Below are 16,865 nucleotides of genomic sequence, written 5' to 3' on the forward strand. Positions count from 1 at the left end.
GATTTTGGAAGTATCTGTGAGCCACAGGGACTCAGCAATCTCGCACCCTCGCGATCAAGACTATTTAAGCTTATGGGAAAGGTAAAGGTATGAGGTGGAGCTGCAGCAAGCGACTAGCATATATGGTGGCTAACATACGCAAATGAGAGCGAGAAGAGAAGGCAAAGCACGGTCGATAAAAGTATGATCAAGAAGTGATCCTAGAACAACCTACGTCAAGCATAACTCCAACAACCGTGTTCACTTCCCGGACTCCGCCGGAAAGAGACCATCACGGTTACACACGCGGTTGACTCATTTTAATTAGGTTAAGGTTCAAGTTATCTACAACCGGACATTAACAAATTCCCATCTGCCCATAACCGCGGGTACGGCTTTCGAAAGTTCAAATCCCTGCAGGGGTGTCCCAACTTAGCCCATCACAAGCTCTCACGGTCAACGAAGGAATAGACCTCCTCCCAAGACATTCCGATCAGGCTCGGTATCCCGGTACAACAAGACATTTCGACAGGGTAAAACTAAACCGGCAACACCGCCCGAATGTGCCGACAAATCCCGATAGAAGCTGCACATATCTCTTTCTCAGGGCACACTCAGATGAGCGCTCCATACAACTAAAACCAAACCTCGAGTTTCCCCGAGGGGGCGCTGCACATGACTCTAGTTCGGACCAACACTCAGAGGAGCACTGGCCCGGGGGGGTAAAATAATGATGACCCTCAGGAGCGCGACTCCCAAGGGAAAAGAAAAGGCTAGGTGGCAAAATGGTAAAACCAATGTTGGGTATTGCTGGAAGAGCTTTACTTAAGGCGAACTGTCAAGGGGTTCCCATTATTACCCAACCGCGTAAGGAACGCAAAATCCGGGAACATAACACCGATATGACGGAAACTAGGGCGGCAAGAGTGGAACAACACACCAGGCATAAGGCCGAGCCTTCCACCTTTTACCAAGTATATAGATGCACTAATTAAATAAGATATATTGTGATATCCCAACAAGTAAACATGTTCCAACAAGGAACAAACTTCAATCTTCACCTGCAACTAACAACGCTATAAGAGGGGCTGAGCAAAGCGGTAACATAGCCAAACAATGGTTTGCTAGGACAAGGTGGGTTAGAGGCTTGGTTCAACAATATAGGAGGCATGATAAGCAAGTGGTAGGTATCGCAGCATAGGCATAGCAAAAGAGCGAGCAACTAGCAAGCAAAGATAGAAGTGATTTCGAGGGTATGATCATCTTGCCTGAAATCCCGCAAGGAAGAAGAACGAGTCCATGAAGAAGACAAACGGACGTAGATGAACGGGTCCTCACAAACGCGACGTTAACGGAACCAACCGGAAGAAGTAACACCGGAAAGAAGCAAACAACATAGTAAAACAACCACCACATAAACATGGCATGATGCACAATCAAGCATGATGCATGTCCGGTTTAATGAAGCATGGCATGGAAAAATGCACAAGCAATACTACAAATTAAGTGAAGCTCAATATGCAACTCCGTTGCATATTGACGAAACACCATGTGACTTATTTAGTTCTCTCTCATTTATGTACCCAACAAGATTAAATGTTGTTAGCATGGCAAGAGGTGAAGCAAATGAAAACTACCTATCTAGTCAAGGTTAAATGAGGCCGGAAGCAACGAACAACAATTCCGGAAACTCCTCATGAGCATATTATAGATTTGGTACTGTTCTGCCCTAAACACAATTTTAGAGTTGTTTAACATGCAAATAAAGGTCACCATGTTAAACTAGGCATTTTTCTACCCCATTTACATATAAAGTTTATTAAATTCCGAGTTACGGTTATTTAGTTATGAATTAAACCATTTTAGCATGGCATAGGGGCAAATTTAAACAAACAGCATTTTAAACATTTTAAACATGGATGAAAATGACATATTATTAAACTAGACAAAATTCTGAGCAAGTTTCATATATAAATCATTTTAAACCGATGCACGAATTGTGAGTTATTATATGCATGAACATGAGGGTCTTTTCTGTAAAACTGCAGTCTTCAGGAATAAAAAGCTAAAATCGCAACAGGGAAATAAAAACACGCTGGGCCGAATCCAGTCAGCGGGCCTTAACAGGAACAGGCGCTGGGAGGGGGATTTCTCACCCATGGGCTAATGGCCCAGGGTCCGGTGGAAGAGGCCAATGCAGGACGCAGCAGGCTGGAGGCCCACCCGGATGTATGCAGGCCGAGCGATCTGGCACGGGAGGCCGAACGAGGCCGGGTCAACGAAGCCGGCCGGACGCGTCGTCTACCTCCTTCGAAAGGAACAGAGGCGAGGCAGAGGGCCATGGCGCGGCAACTTCAGGCGAGGGGACGGCAAGGAGGTGCTGGGACGGCGGGATCTGGCGGGTCTGGGTGCGGGGATGGAGCTCCAGCGGCGCGAGGATGTTCTTCGGCTCGGTGGAGCTGGCCTTGCAGAAGAAACACGGCGGCGCGTGGTGCTCGTCGCAGAAGAGGGCGACTGCAGCGAGGCAGAGGAACGGACGAAGCTCCTGCAGGGCGGGCGTCCATGGCATCTCTGATGGAGGTGGCCACCGGCGGCAGTGCTCCGGCAACGAAGCTTCTCCTTGACGCTGGCGGGGTTGCAGGTGAACTCCTGTACCTGGTACAAGGAGAGAACGAGGGGTGAGGTAGAGAGGAGAGAAGCCAGGGAAGGAAACGGAGAGTGGGAGAGCAGGGAGAGGGGCGACCTGGTCCTGGACATGGTCGCCGGCAGCCGAGTCGACGGAGGGCGCGGCCTGCGAGGTCGAGGCCTCGATCCAACCTGGATCGATCCAACCTGGATCGATCCAACCTGGATCGAGCGCTGTCTGATGGTTGGAAGGATGGATGGATCGGAAAGGCAGGGGAGGCCCTGATTGGAGCGACGGGGAAAACAAGGTGGACGAGGGGATCAGGGAGGATCCCGATGTGGGAGTTGGCAAGTGGCGGCGCGAGGAGGAAGGATGGGACAGCTTTCCTTGATTTTAGGGTTGGACTGATACATATATAGCAGGTGGATATTAGGTTAGGGGCTATCTCGACCCTACGATCGCAAACGGACGATCGCGGATAAAATAGCTAGGGAGTCCAAATAAGAAAACAGAGACGTTTTGTAGATGTTTGGGGATGTTCTGGATCCAACGGTGACGACTGCCCGAGTCGGGTCCGGGACAACTTTTCAGACGCGCGCGCGAGGGGGTTTGATGCACTGAGCAGAGAGGGTTTCGGACCGTGCGGTCGCATCGGACAACTCCGGAAGCGAAGAGGGGAAGGAGGATGGATTAGGGGGGCTGTGGCGAGACTGTGAGGGGGAGAAGAGAGAGAGAGGGCCCGGCATCTGTTTCCGGAGACCGAAAACGTCCGACGTTAGACCGACTATAATGTCGCTATAGTTAATCGTTGGGGCGTCAAACGAACTCCGATTGTGATGAAACTTGGCAGGCGGTCTACCTACACTATAACAAGACCGCACGCCAACTCTCATCCCATTCCGAGAACATTTTCCGGCCACTTATAAATAATATTTCGGACATGCCGCGGGCGCGTGCAAGTGTGTCTGGGCTCAGAACGGACAACGGAAGGAACGAGGAGACCAGGACGGATGCAAGTTTTGAAAAACATGATGATGCAATGTATATGATGACATGGCAAGATGCAACACGCAAGCAAATGGCATGGCAACGACAGCGAATAACTGAAAGACACCTGGCACATCGGTCTCGGGGCGTTACAAAGGCGACGACCGAACCTTTACAAACAAGGTTGGGGCAATCTCCACAACTTAATCGGAGGCTCCCAACAAGACCACGAAGCTTCACCACAATGGACTATGGCTCCGTGGTGACCTCAACCGTCTAGGGTGCTCAAACACCCAAGAGTAACAAGATCCGCTAGGGATGAGTGGGGGAATCGAAAATCCCTTGGTGGAAGTGTAGATCGGGGCCTTCTCAACCACTCCCGAGCAAATCAACAAGTTTGATTGGCTAGAGAGATAGATCGGGCGAAAATGGAGCTTGGAGCATTTAATGGAGTTTGAGCAATAAATGTAGCTTGGGGGAGGAAGAGGTAAGTGAGAGAGAAGAAGGGGACTCCCTTTTATAGTGGGGGCAACAATCCCGTTGCCCCCCACCAACCAGCCCCACACAGGGCGGTACTACCGCTGAGAGGGGGCGGTACTACCGCCAGGACAGCGGTACTGCCGCGTCATCCAGCGGTACTGCCACGCTGAGGAGACTAGTAGGGAAAAGACCCAAACGCGGTACTACTGCGGTGGTAGGGGCGGTACTGCCGCGGTGGTAGGGGCGGTACTACCGCTCCTGGAACGGTACTACCGCCTCTACAGCCGCAACTAGTGCCGCAAAACCCGACACGAGAAAAAGACCTCTCGAATCGAGGCGGTAGGAGCCAGACTGACCAGCGGTACTATGGCAGCGGGGTCACGGGCGGTACTATCGCTGTGGAGCGGTACTGCCGCTTGTGACCCTTCGGCCGTACTACCGCAGGCAGTGCGGTACTACCACTAGGGCGACGCGAGAGAGAGAGAATCTCTCAAAGATGCTGAGGACAAGGCGGAGGTGCTAGGCCCCCGGCGGTACTACTGTTGTGGAGCCGCGGACGGTACTACCGCTGTGGAGCGGTACTACCGCTTGGCTCCTCAGCGGTACTACCGCTGGGTGTGCGGTACTACCGCTTGGACCCAGACAAGACAAGGAAGAGAGGAGAGATCTCTTCAATGGAATGGAGATGCACAGAGGGTGAGAAGCTGATGTGTACGTGATGATTTCACCCAAGCAAAACCCCAGCGGACCCCCTCTTGATAGTACGGTGCCCTCTATGCAACTAGTCCACCGAGAAAGAAACGAAAGAGCTACACCGTCTTGAAATACACTCTGAGGGGAAGAAAGCGTCTCGTGCCAGGGGAGAATCTGTGAATTATACAAAGCACAAGATTAGTCCGCAAACATGTTGTCATCAATCACCAAAACTATCTTGAGAGAAATATGCCGTAACACCAGAGTCGCCAGACTGGCCAGGTGGATCTGCACCAGAATCCACGCCAACGGCCTCGCCAGGTGCGGTCGGACGAGATCCAGCGCGCGACTCCTTCGAGCCAACCACGCGGCGTCCCGCGGCTGGGGAGGCGGCCTTCCCCGCCCCGTGCCAACCAGACGTTGACACGCGGCGTCCTGCGGCTGGGTCTCGGTTCCCGACCCAGCCGATCTGCTACAAAAGGCGCGACTTGCGCCGTCCGACAGGCGCTGCCCCGACAGGCGCGAGACCCCGCGTCGATGGCCCGCTCCTGCCATCATGCGCCCATGATGAGCTCCGCGGGGCGGGATCTTCTGTGACTGCAGCAACGTCTGCGTCTTCACCACCCGCCGCAGAAGATCCAGCACGCACAGATCCCGCTGCTGCTGCTGTCTCAGGATCTGCTGTGGGATCGTCTGTGCCACCAACTGCTGCTGCACCATCTCCTCGCCGTACACGTTTGCAAAAAGGAGTAATATAGTCTATTGATTATAAACATGTGACAAAATATGGCATGGTGTGTTCTACAGGTGAGCCAGGTGAGCCGCACATGTTTGAAGCAGCACTAAAAGATGAAAAAGTGGAAGAAGGCTATGAATGAAGAATTTGTAGCATTGCAGAAAAATAAAACGTGGCATTTGGTTCCTCCAAGACAAGGTAAAAATTTTATTGATTGCAAATGGGTATTCAGAATTAAGAGAAAATCTGATGGAACAATTGATCGTTACAAAGCTAGACTCGTTGCAAAGGGCTTTAAACAACGATATGACATAGACTATGAGGACACGTTTAGTCCTGTTGTGAAAGCTGCCACTATTCGTCTTGTTTTGTCCATTGTCGTTTCCAGGGGCTGGAGTCTGAGACAGCTAGACGTGTAGAACGCGTTCCTCCATGGTGTTCTGGAAGAGGAAGTGTACATGAAGCAACCTCCTGGGTTTGTGAACAAAAATAAACCTTCTTATGTGTGCAAACTTGACAAGTCACTGTATGGGTTGAAACAAGCTCCAAGAACATGGTACTCACGCCTCAATCACAAAATGCAAACACTTGGCTTTGCTCCTTCTAAGTCTGACACCTCACTGTTTATTTACAACAAGTACAGTACATATATATTTGTACTCATATACGTTGATGATATTATTGTCACGAGTTCATCAGATGAGGCCATTACAGGACTGTTAAAGAATCTCAGCACTGAGTTTGCTCTTAAGGATCTTGGAGACTTGCACTATTTCCTAGGGATTGAGGTAAAGAGACATGAGGATGGACTTCATCTCTCTCAGGAAAAGTATGCAGCAGATCTGGTAAAGAAAGCTAGTCTGCAAGGTTGTAAACCCTCACCCACTCCTTTGTCAAGTTCAGAAAAATTGTCACTTACAGAAGGGCAGCCTCTAAGTCCAGATGATAGTACAAGGTACAGAAGCCTGGTAGGTGCACTTTAATATTTAACACTTACTAGGCCTGATATTTCTTTTGCTGTCAACAAAGTTTGCCAATTCCTCCATGCACCCACCACAGTTCATTTGACTGCTGCAAAACGGATTGTTAGATATGTCAAGAACACTCTTAATGTTGGTCTCAATTTTAGTAAGTCACCATCTACACTTGTCAGTGCCTTTTCAGACTCTGATTGGGCAGGTTGCCTGGATGATAGGCGGTCTACTGGTGGTTTTGCAGTATTTTTTGGTCCCAACTTAATATCGTGGTGTGCAAGAAAGCAAGCTACTGTCTCTAGATCCAGTACAGAGGCAGAATATAAGGCACTGGCAAATGCAACAGCAGAGATTATCTGGCTACAATCCATTTTGAGGAAACTTGGTGTTAGAGGCACTCAACCTTCATGTTTATGGTGTGACAATCTAGGTGCTACCTATCTCTCTGCTAATCCAGTTTTTCATGCCAGGACAAAGCACATTGAGATAGACTTTCACTTTGTGAGAGAAAGGGTTGCCAAGAAGCAACTTGAGATTCGTTTTGTGCACTCCAGAGATCAAATTGCAGATGGGTTCACAAAACCTTTGCCTACTAGAAGCTTTGAAGATTTCAAACATAATCTCAACTTGATGAAGTTGTGATTAAGAAAGGGTGTCAAACAACTTATCAACCTGTCACGTTGGCCTCTCTCTCATGCGCCGCACCAGGAGTCTAGGAGTCCACCAGGAGATAGGCTAGGTAGTTAGTTGATATCTATCTATTGTAACCTACTCTATCCATTCAATAGAACCTGACAGAACAAATACATGCCATCTTTCTGGCGACCTTTGTTGCTACACCCCTACAAGCTTGATGATGTGCCTTGACCTGGCACCAACATACACCATCCAACCCGATGGCCTCGCCAAGCCATCCCACAGAGAGCTGAGAGCACCAACCAGTCTAGCAGACCCTTAGCATGCACCACATGCACACTCTCTAGAATCCGCCACCACCATCTTCCGCCGTCCCATCTTCAGGAGGGGATCAATGCATTGACCTTGCGAGGCCCAACTGCCGTCGACGCCAGACAACGTCACCACCCTGCGTGCATACAGCCACATGCATCCATCGCCGGGACTCAACAGCGCCACGCCGCCAAGACCCACTATGGTCGATGCGGTACATGCAACGCCACTCCACCTTTTGGCCCCTCCAGCCAGCACCTCCTCCAAAACGATGCCCCCAGAAAGGAAAACGGCATCAAAAGCGGTGATATCATCTGATCCGCGAGACCCAGATCTAGACTTTCCCCTGAAGCAGCCCGAGCAAGCTGACACGGACTGCAACGATGACGCCTCGACAAGGAAACGACGTCAAAGACGGCGCTATCCTCCGCCATGGCCGAAGTTGGGATGATTTTCACCGGCATCCGTGCTACCCTGACTCCGCAGCTGACTGCATCCGCGTGGAGCCACGCCGTGAAGATGCACGCAGCTGCCGAAACGTCGGTAGAGGACCTCCAGCCGCACCTCACCGACCCTCCACACGCCGCTGGCTGGCCAAGGGCCACACCACGACGGATCTGAACGGGGATCAGATCCATGACCACCAACCATCGCTTGAGAGCACGCCGGAGACCGATCCCTATTGACCCTCCGGCCATGGAGGCGACCGCTGCCGCCGCCCGACCAGGGGACTCCATCCTGGCTGCCGCGCTCGATGGTCCAGCGACGACCACCCGCCTCCCCGGAGAGGATCTCCCATAGGTGGCCCATGAGACCGCTGGGGATCAAATCCCCGCCGCCCCCATCATGGGCGCTGCGCGGCCTTGTCCGGCAGTGGCCTCCGGGAGTGGCGAGGAGAGAGAGATCGGGAGGAGGGTGGCGGTGGCCGGCTAGGGTCACGGAAAGAGGAGGATCACGGGAGGAAGATGAGATTGGGACTAGGGCGGTGGCGTCTGTCTAGGTTTAAGTTGTCTATCCATTTTATATCTCTCATTTAGGTTTCAGAGATCATGCTTGGTGAAAACTTTGCCCAATTTCTTCATATATCTGTCTGTCTCATTGGATTTTTTCAGGTTCTGAATTATAGTTGCTCACTCGCATCATGTTGCCAAATTGTTGTGTGAAATTAGTATGTGAAATTTTTTCCGCTAAAAGAAGTGCATGAAATATTGTTCTGATCCATGTTGCATACTTTTCACCTGCAGTGCAAGATTTATAGAGAATCATGGTTTCTCAATTGGTGTGGATGATGTCCAACCAGGAGAAAGTTTAAATCAGAAAAAGAAAATAACAATAGATGAAGGGTATGAAAAATGCCATGAGCTTATTACCCTATATTCCAAAGGTGACCTCATACCGCAACCTGGTTGCAACAGAGCTCAAACACTGGAGTCTCAGATATCTTGTGTTCTAAATAATTTAAGAGAAACGGCCGGAGATGTAAGTTAACTAATTAGCTTGTGAATTATCTCTAATCTGAATCTGATCCTTCTTGTTGTATTGCATATAGTATACAAGTTCAAAATATAGTGTCAGTGAAGGATGACCGCCTTTCAGTATTATATTTGTTAAAGAAATTTTGGAAATTATCACAACTTTGCACATGCCAGACCTCCTGAAATTCAAACCTTCCTTTTTTTTATGTGAAAACCTCTTCTCTGTTTCTCTGTTTTTATTAGCTAGGCAGTTTTGTTTTTCCTTGCTTGCTTTTTAGCTTCTATGTTAGGTTGCAGTCACTTGGTGGCTTTGTGTACTTGTCGCCTTATTTAGCGGTTTCTCTAATACAAGGTAACACACTTTAGGTGCGTTTTAGAGGTAAATCATCACAACTATGCAGTGTTACTGAGTTAAATTCTCTTGTATGGATGTTCTCATCACTAGCCTAATTTTAAGTGAGGCTTTAGTGAAAAAATTGATGGATGCATTAATTCAGTCCAGTGACTAACCCAGTATGTCCATTTTGACTTCACCATACTTGTGTATTGAGTGACTTGAGTTGGAACTTATTTTTCAGGATTGTATGAGTACGCTTCACTGGAGGAACAGCCCATTGATTATGTCTCAGTGTGGATCTAAAGGTTCTCCAATCAATATTAGTCAGATGGTTGTATGTGTTGGACAACAATCAGTTGGAGGACGCCGTGCCCCAAACGGTTTTATAGATCGAACACTTCCCCACTTTCCTATTAATTCAAAGACCCCTGCGGTAAGAACAGGTCTTAAAAATATGATTTGCTCAGGCAACCATTTCTTGTGTTGGCTATCCCTAATTCTGTTCCAATAAAAGAAGTTCTGCAAATGTTATGAACATACTGAAACCACACACTGCCATCTTATGTTCTTATGTAACTTCCTAACTGAGCACTCCTTAATTGATATCAGCTCCTTTTCATATGCCATATACTACGACACCTAAAACTTTGCTGAATGGTGAGGCAAAAGTTTGCTTGTTGAGGATGGTCCGTCAATTCTATTGCGTGATATCTTGTAGAAAGGGGACTTTCAGGTCAAGATTAGCTCAGTACCATCACTAAGATGCATAAATTTAAATATCCCATTGACTTTGAGGATGACTTGTACGGCGTGTACATTGGATGATATTTTCGAACATTGTGTTCTCTCGATGATATTGATAAATGTTGCCATTTGTTTTGCAGTAGCGGTAGTATTTTCCATACGCTATTACATGATAGGAAATTTTTAGTCTGAATTATTCTACATGTATATTTATCTCTGTTGCAGCAACTTTTTACCTTCTACTCGTGGCAACTGCCATTTTATTTGTATTCAGTGCATGAAATCAGCATATTTTTACAGTGCAAATGTATGTTCTCTTCGGGTAAGTTATTATTATGTCATTCATTGGCAGGCGAAAGGTTTTGTTGCTAATTCCTTCTATACGGGTTTGACTGCTACTGAGTTTTTCTTCCATACGATGGGTGGACGAGAAGGTCTTGTTGACACAGCGGTATGTCTAAACTTAGACCATCTTTTGGTTCCATACTTGCATGTCTCCAAATTTGTACTCTATCTCAGCTTCTTTTGTTATGGTTGCTTAAATTTGTAATCATAGGTAAAAACAGCAGAAACTGGATATATGTCCCGCAGACTAATGAAGGGTCTTGAAGATCTCTCAGTTTTCTATGATCAGACTGTCCGTAACGCTAGCGGCGGTATTGTTCAGTTTGTCTATGGAGATGATGGTATGGATCCTGTAAAGATGGAAGGAAAAGGTGGTCGTCCCTTAAATTTGGACCAATTGTTTATGAAAGTCATGGTTAGTTTTAACATGCATGAATACTTTCTTAGGTTGACGAAGATAAGGGTTCCTTGTGCTCTGAGCATTGATCGGTGACGATTTAACTTTGTAGGCCACATGTCCGCAAAGGGGACATGACACGTTATCTCCAGAGTTAATCTTGCAAATGTTTAATGATAAGCTCTCCAGACAAGATGCCTCATCTGGTGGTTGTAGCGATAAGTTCAAGGAGATGTTAACAAAATTCTTTGAGGACCGCATCAAAATGCTTAGAAGCACAAGGAGAGCGCTTCAACTAGATGAAGATCGTGTGGGAAAGAGGGACTCTAGCATTGAAGAACGCGTTGCTGCTGATATTTCTGGCATATCCGCGAAACAACTGCAGGTGTGTATAAAATCTTGCATGTACTAAATCATCATTATTTTACCAAACTACTGTAATCTTAAGCACGTCGCCTATGATTGTGTATCTGCAAGATGAAACTAGATTTTGTGCAGTAAAATGTTCCATCAAGTAGATCGTTTTGGTAACGTTATATTGTTGTGGTTATTAAGTGACTGCATTTCTAAAAACATCAAAGCCCTTCGAAAGTCGGCCTGTGGGTAGAAACAGTGGCATTTTATTAAGGTCATGGTCTATAGTTATCTGCACATCTGCAACCTTTAGGACTATCTCATTCTAGTCCACCAAATGCTGACCAATGAGAGCCCTATAAAAGTCGGCCTGTGGGTAGAAACAGTGGCATTCTTGTGACGAACAATTTTAAATAACCAGGGTACAAGGATTTTTTTATCAGTTTGTTTGTGCATTTTGTTCTTCTGTGGTTCTGCTATATGATTATTATATCCTTTTTCCTGGCACAGGTTTTCTTGGACACTTGCTTATCTCGTTATCACTCAAAAATAATCGAAGCAGGAGCATCAATTGGGGCAATTGGGGCACAGAGTATTGGAGAGCCTGGGACCCAAATGACATTGAAAACCTTCCATTTTGCAGGAGTAGCTAGCATGAGTATCCTTCCTTTACTTTGTATTTAAATAAAATGGTATAGTCATTGTGGCATGTTAATGATGCGGAAGTTTATTTTCTGAAACTTATCATTAGGGGGCTACTATGATTTATTATCTAATGAGTATGATAAAAAATTTCAACAATACATACAAAGAAGTTTTATGGTTACTGTTGATATGGTAGGGCTCTATGGCATACAAAATGCAGAAATATAAATATAGGACGTTGAATCTACTACAGTTCAATATCCTTCAAAGATTTGTTTCCTTAAGAACAACAAAGATGTTACTCTTGGAGTTCCCCGCATTAAGGAAATCATCAATGCTGTTAAAAAGATAAGCACACCAATTATCACCACAGAACTTTTGTCTGAGCAGGATGAGTTGTTTGCAGCCAAAGTGAAACGTTCAATTGAGAAAGTAGTGCTGGGTGAGGTAAGTTATTCAGATAATTATATTCTTTTGAATTTGTATATGCACTTAAAGGAAGTTTGTGTGCTTGCATTTTGCTCTGGGTATTGTTAAACATGTCACATAAATTTAGTGCATTCATAGTTACAAAGAATTGTCATTTGACATTCTCCCAGGCATTAAATATACATGCACTTCATCAATCTTTGGGCTTTGCTATGGATGCAAAATCTTCGATTTGTTGTTTGGCTGTCTAGCAAATATATTATAAAAATATTCATGTATGTGTTTTATGAGCTATGTATAGATAATGTTTACAATTTGTTAGTTTAATATAACAAGTCTTGCATTATTATGTGTGAATTTGCATATGTTGGTTTGAGCCGAGATTGTTGAATGTTTTAGTTTGTCTAGTCATGTGCTTTTGCATGAACTCAAAATGAAGAAAAAGATCTGCGCATGCTATATGCCCTGTGCATTTTTTTCTTCGAAAAGGAGGTTGAAACCCCGGCATAACAGATAACTTTTGTAAGGAAGCACTCAACTTGACGACAAACCTTGTTATGTTCAACAGGTGGCAGCAGCCATAAAGATTGTCTTAAAATCAAACCAGCCATATTTGGTTGTTGAACTCGATATGCAGCGCACAGAAGGGTACATGGGAATCTCTTCTGACACTGTGCAGTTTTCAATACTAAATGATCCAAAAATAAAGTTAAAGTCTGAGGTAAACAAAGCTCTGTGGTTGCGTAATGTGCCCAATATTTTCTCTGCAATTGTATTTATGATATATCATATTTACAGCATGTTCGTGTCATCGATGAAGCCAAGTTGAGAATATATCCAACTGGAAAAGATAAGTCCAAACTTCAGCTTGAGCTGCACAATCTCAAATCGATGCTTCCAAAACTGATTGTAAAGGTAAACGAAGTATGACGTAAATTTTCTTCCATTATGATGATGTAGCTGACCTTCCTATTGATCAATGCAGGGCATTTCAAGTGTTGAAAGAGCTGTTGTCAACCCTGTTTTAAGACGCGATGGAACTTTCGACAGATACAACCTGTTGGTTGAAGGGTAAGGATTCTTATTTATTGCTTCTGTAAGTTGTTTATAAGAATCACTGTGACTTCTTCAATGCTAGTCTGAGATGATAATATGCCAACCAAACAATTTTTTATTGCAGAACAAACCTCATGAAAGTTTTGGGTACTCCTGGAGTTGATGCTAAGAGAACAAAAAGTAACCACATTTTGGAAGTGAACAAAACACTTGGAATTGAAGCTGCAAGGAGATCTATCATTGATGAAATTCGGTATACCTTTGAAAATAACAACATGATGATTGATCTGAGACATATGATGCTTCTGGCAGACCTGATGACATACAAGGTTTGTAGAATCATCTTACACTGATCACCATTTTAATCATCCATCCATCTGCCTCAAGGATGATTAATAACTGTGCATATGCTGCCGGTTTCGCAGGGCGAAATTTTGGGCATCACGGCTGGCGGCATCGCGAAGATGAAAAGCAGCGTGCTGATGCTGTCTTCATTCGAGAGAGCTTCGGAGCATCTCTTCAACGCTTTGTACGCTGGTCGCGAGGATCAGATAGAGGGAGTTAGTGAATGCATCATCATGGGCATACCCATGCAACTCGGCACTGGTATCCTCAAAGTCAGGCAAAGGTACGTGTAATGTATTGCCCTCAACTCTCTGTTGCAAAAGAACACCTGTCTAAATTTAATTACTATTTTATTGTTCTTAACCTGTTTTGGACGGCACTGTATTTTCATTGTTATGTGGTGCAATCCTTAACCAAACAGACAAGATTAAATGGGTGGCATTTATTTTCCTTGCAGGCTCCAGGATTTGCCTGAATTCAAGTACCAGCCCGATCCAATTCTACTGTGAGATCGAAGAAGCTTGGATTTGGAGATGCATGACATAGGACTGTACTTTCTTTACAACTCGTTTGACACTCCTCATTTCATGTGGTAGAAACGAAATGAAATCTATGTTAGGATTTCATTTGGTTGAAATGAAAATCCAATTGCAAAAAACTTGTTTGGCTGCTACAAGGATTTGTAAATTGCAATGACTCCCATATCATGATGTTTGGCTGTCATTTTGGCAAGAATTGTTGATAAACCCACACATAGTTTGGCTTCAAAAATGAGATGTATCAAGTTGCGGCACACAATATTTCATATAAGAAGCAGCTCCATAAAGCACAAATCCACATACTGAAATTCAATTACAACTGCAATATCCATCTCCATAAAGCACACAGTCTTGTAAAAGAAAAACAAAGGTTCAAGACTTCAAAGTTAGTACTAAGAAAGGTTTGGAAGACAAAATACTACAACTTGTCATCACAAGTGTATTTTTTCGATAAAGGGTGGATTTTATTGGCTCAAAAAGGACCATCAAGAGGAACAAACCCTAAGAGCACACACCCCGGCCCCTGCATAGCTAGAATGCACATAGCCAACACCAATGCACGCACACAAAAAATACGTCTGGCAAGGAAAAAGAAAAAAAATCCAAAGTGATAAGATCCGTTATAGACAAACTACAACAATCACCATAACCACACCAACGATCTCATGGCACCACACAGATGACGAAGTTCTTCAACAACAACGTCTTCAGAAGGGAGCGACACTCAAACGTCACCGTCACCGGATCCAACCACCAAGGCTAGAATCTAGGTTTTCACCCTGAAGAATCAATCCGGGCATATCCAAGCAATGCCTTCAGCAAGGTAACAATGTAAAAACATCACCATTGCCAGGTATAACCAACTCGAGCCAGACCTAGGCTTTCACCTTGGAGCTCGCGACCTAATGCTCGAGTAGCACCACCATCAAAGTCATCAAGTGTTGCCACCGCCACTTCTGTGCGATCTTAGAAGCTACATGTGATGCGACTGGCGCCGCTGCACAACCATCCCTATGTGTCAAAGTCGTCGTCCATAATTTGTATCTCACCGCCGAAGTCAACCACCGAATATTGAGCCGAAGACTCCCGAAGATCTTTCAATGACCACCGCCGTCGTGGAGCCGTAGGAGGTCGCTGCAACATAGTTTGCAGCCATCACCATTCGGCCGACCAGATCTGAATCACCACCACCAAGTCGTGGACCGTAGAGAGCCCGATGCATGCCCCATGCCAGCCATGAGCGCCAACAGCCAAACTGGCCACGTTCTGCAGCTCTGCACCATTGGGTGGCAGTGACGCTCCGCCGGTGCTAGTTGTCATTGCCACCAGGGGAGGCTGTGCATAGGGATTTTTCCGGTGATTGGTGCGGTCGCCGATCCATTTTTCCAGACATGGCCAAAACAACTAGCCGCAATCCAGGCCTCCGTCGGGCCTTCGGTCCACAGAGGAGCAGATCGGGCCAATCAGCCAGGCCTTCGCGACGCGGTATCTCGGCGGAGGACTCGCCAGACTAGCATATTGATGGAGTTCTAAGGCTGATCATAGTGGGGAATAACTTATACTGGTGTCGTGCATATGACACTAGTCTAAGTTACTACCTTCGTAGTGCAAAGTAACATAGCAGTAGTGTCATAGATGACTTCATTTTTTATCTTGTAGACTCACCTTTCTCAGGAAGCACTATATTACAGTAACATATTATGTTACTCTAAGCACCTCTCTCCTCATTAACTACATGCCACATAAGCAAAATTTTCTTGAAATGCGCTATGTTACTACCTAAGTTACTGAAAGTGCGTTATATCGACTAGAGGGGGGGTGAATAGGCGATTTTTAAGAAAGTCTTCAAAACTTGGGAGTTATGAAGACAAACAGCGAAGATTATGCCTATTACTATGCAGCAGAAGTTAGATTACACTAGGCCAGCCATAGTCATGTATTCAATAGAGTGAAAGCACAGTGACAAACAGCTTCAGTGTAATAAGGATCAAGTAGGAAGAAGTTATGAAGCCAAACAGATCATGCATTCACGTTGTGAAGACAAATGATAAAGCAAGCACGCAATGACTTCACAATGAATAACAGTAAGTCAAAGGAAGTGAAGATGAAACCAGTGACTCGTTGAAGACAATGATATGTTGGACCAGTTCCAGTTGCTGTGACAACTGTACGTCTGGTTGGAGCGGCTAGGTATTTAAACCTTAGGACACACAGTCCCGGACACCCAGTCAAGGACACTTAGTCCAGGACACCCAGTCCTCACCGTATTCTCCTTGAACTAAGGTCACACAGACCTCGTCCAATCACTCGCGGTAAGTCTTCAGGCAACTTCCAAACCTTCACAGACTTCGTTCACTGGCAATCCACAATGTCTCTTGGATGCTCAGAACGCGACGCCTAACCGTCTGGAGGATGCACAGTCCTCAAGTGTAATAAGTCTTCAGATCACTCAGACACGAAGACTTAAGTGATGCCCAATTTACTCTGGCACTGGTTGGTTAGGGCTTTTCTCCTCACTAGGAATTTTCTCTCAAAGGCTTCGAGGTGGGTTGCTCTCAAACTACAAAAGCCGTGCACTGAAATCTGAGCAGCCAACCGTTTATGGTTGTGGGGGTGGGCTATTTATAGCCACTTGGCAACCCGACCTGATTTGTCCGAAATGACCCTGGGTCACTAAGGAACCGACACGTGTCTCAACGGTCAGATTTCGAACTCTCATGGCAACTTTACTTGGGCTACAAGCAAAGCTGACTTGTCCGGCTCTGGGCAAGATTTG

General features: G+C 45.9%; 1 protein-coding gene across 1 annotated transcript in view; it reads left to right on the forward strand.

Annotated features, from left to right (window-relative positions):
- Window positions 1–14,273, forward strand: part of LOC125553023 (DNA-directed RNA polymerase III subunit 1-like) — a 41,093-nt gene extending 26,820 nt beyond the window's left edge. Inside the window, exons 15-27 of the mRNA XM_048716763.1 lie at window positions 8,668–8,902; window positions 9,477–9,668; window positions 10,332–10,430; window positions 10,536–10,739; window positions 10,834–11,106; window positions 11,586–11,733; window positions 12,016–12,167; window positions 12,718–12,870; window positions 12,948–13,064; window positions 13,135–13,220; window positions 13,330–13,534; window positions 13,631–13,833; window positions 14,008–14,273. Of these exons, the coding sequence (XP_048572720.1) occupies window positions 8,668–8,902; window positions 9,477–9,668; window positions 10,332–10,430; window positions 10,536–10,739; window positions 10,834–11,106; window positions 11,586–11,733; window positions 12,016–12,167; window positions 12,718–12,870; window positions 12,948–13,064; window positions 13,135–13,220; window positions 13,330–13,534; window positions 13,631–13,833; window positions 14,008–14,059 (2,119 nt within the window). The 3' untranslated portion in view covers window positions 14,060–14,273. The remainder of the gene's footprint in view (window positions 1–8,667; window positions 8,903–9,476; window positions 9,669–10,331; window positions 10,431–10,535; window positions 10,740–10,833; window positions 11,107–11,585; window positions 11,734–12,015; window positions 12,168–12,717; window positions 12,871–12,947; window positions 13,065–13,134; window positions 13,221–13,329; window positions 13,535–13,630; window positions 13,834–14,007) is intronic.
- The last annotated feature ends 2,592 nt before the right edge of the window (window positions 14,274–16,865 follow it).

The sequence above is a fragment of the Triticum urartu genome, chromosome 1 (genome assembly GCF_003073215.2).
Source record: "Triticum urartu cultivar G1812 chromosome 1, Tu2.1, whole genome shotgun sequence".
Taxonomy (NCBI): domain Eukaryota; kingdom Viridiplantae; phylum Streptophyta; class Magnoliopsida; order Poales; family Poaceae; genus Triticum; species Triticum urartu.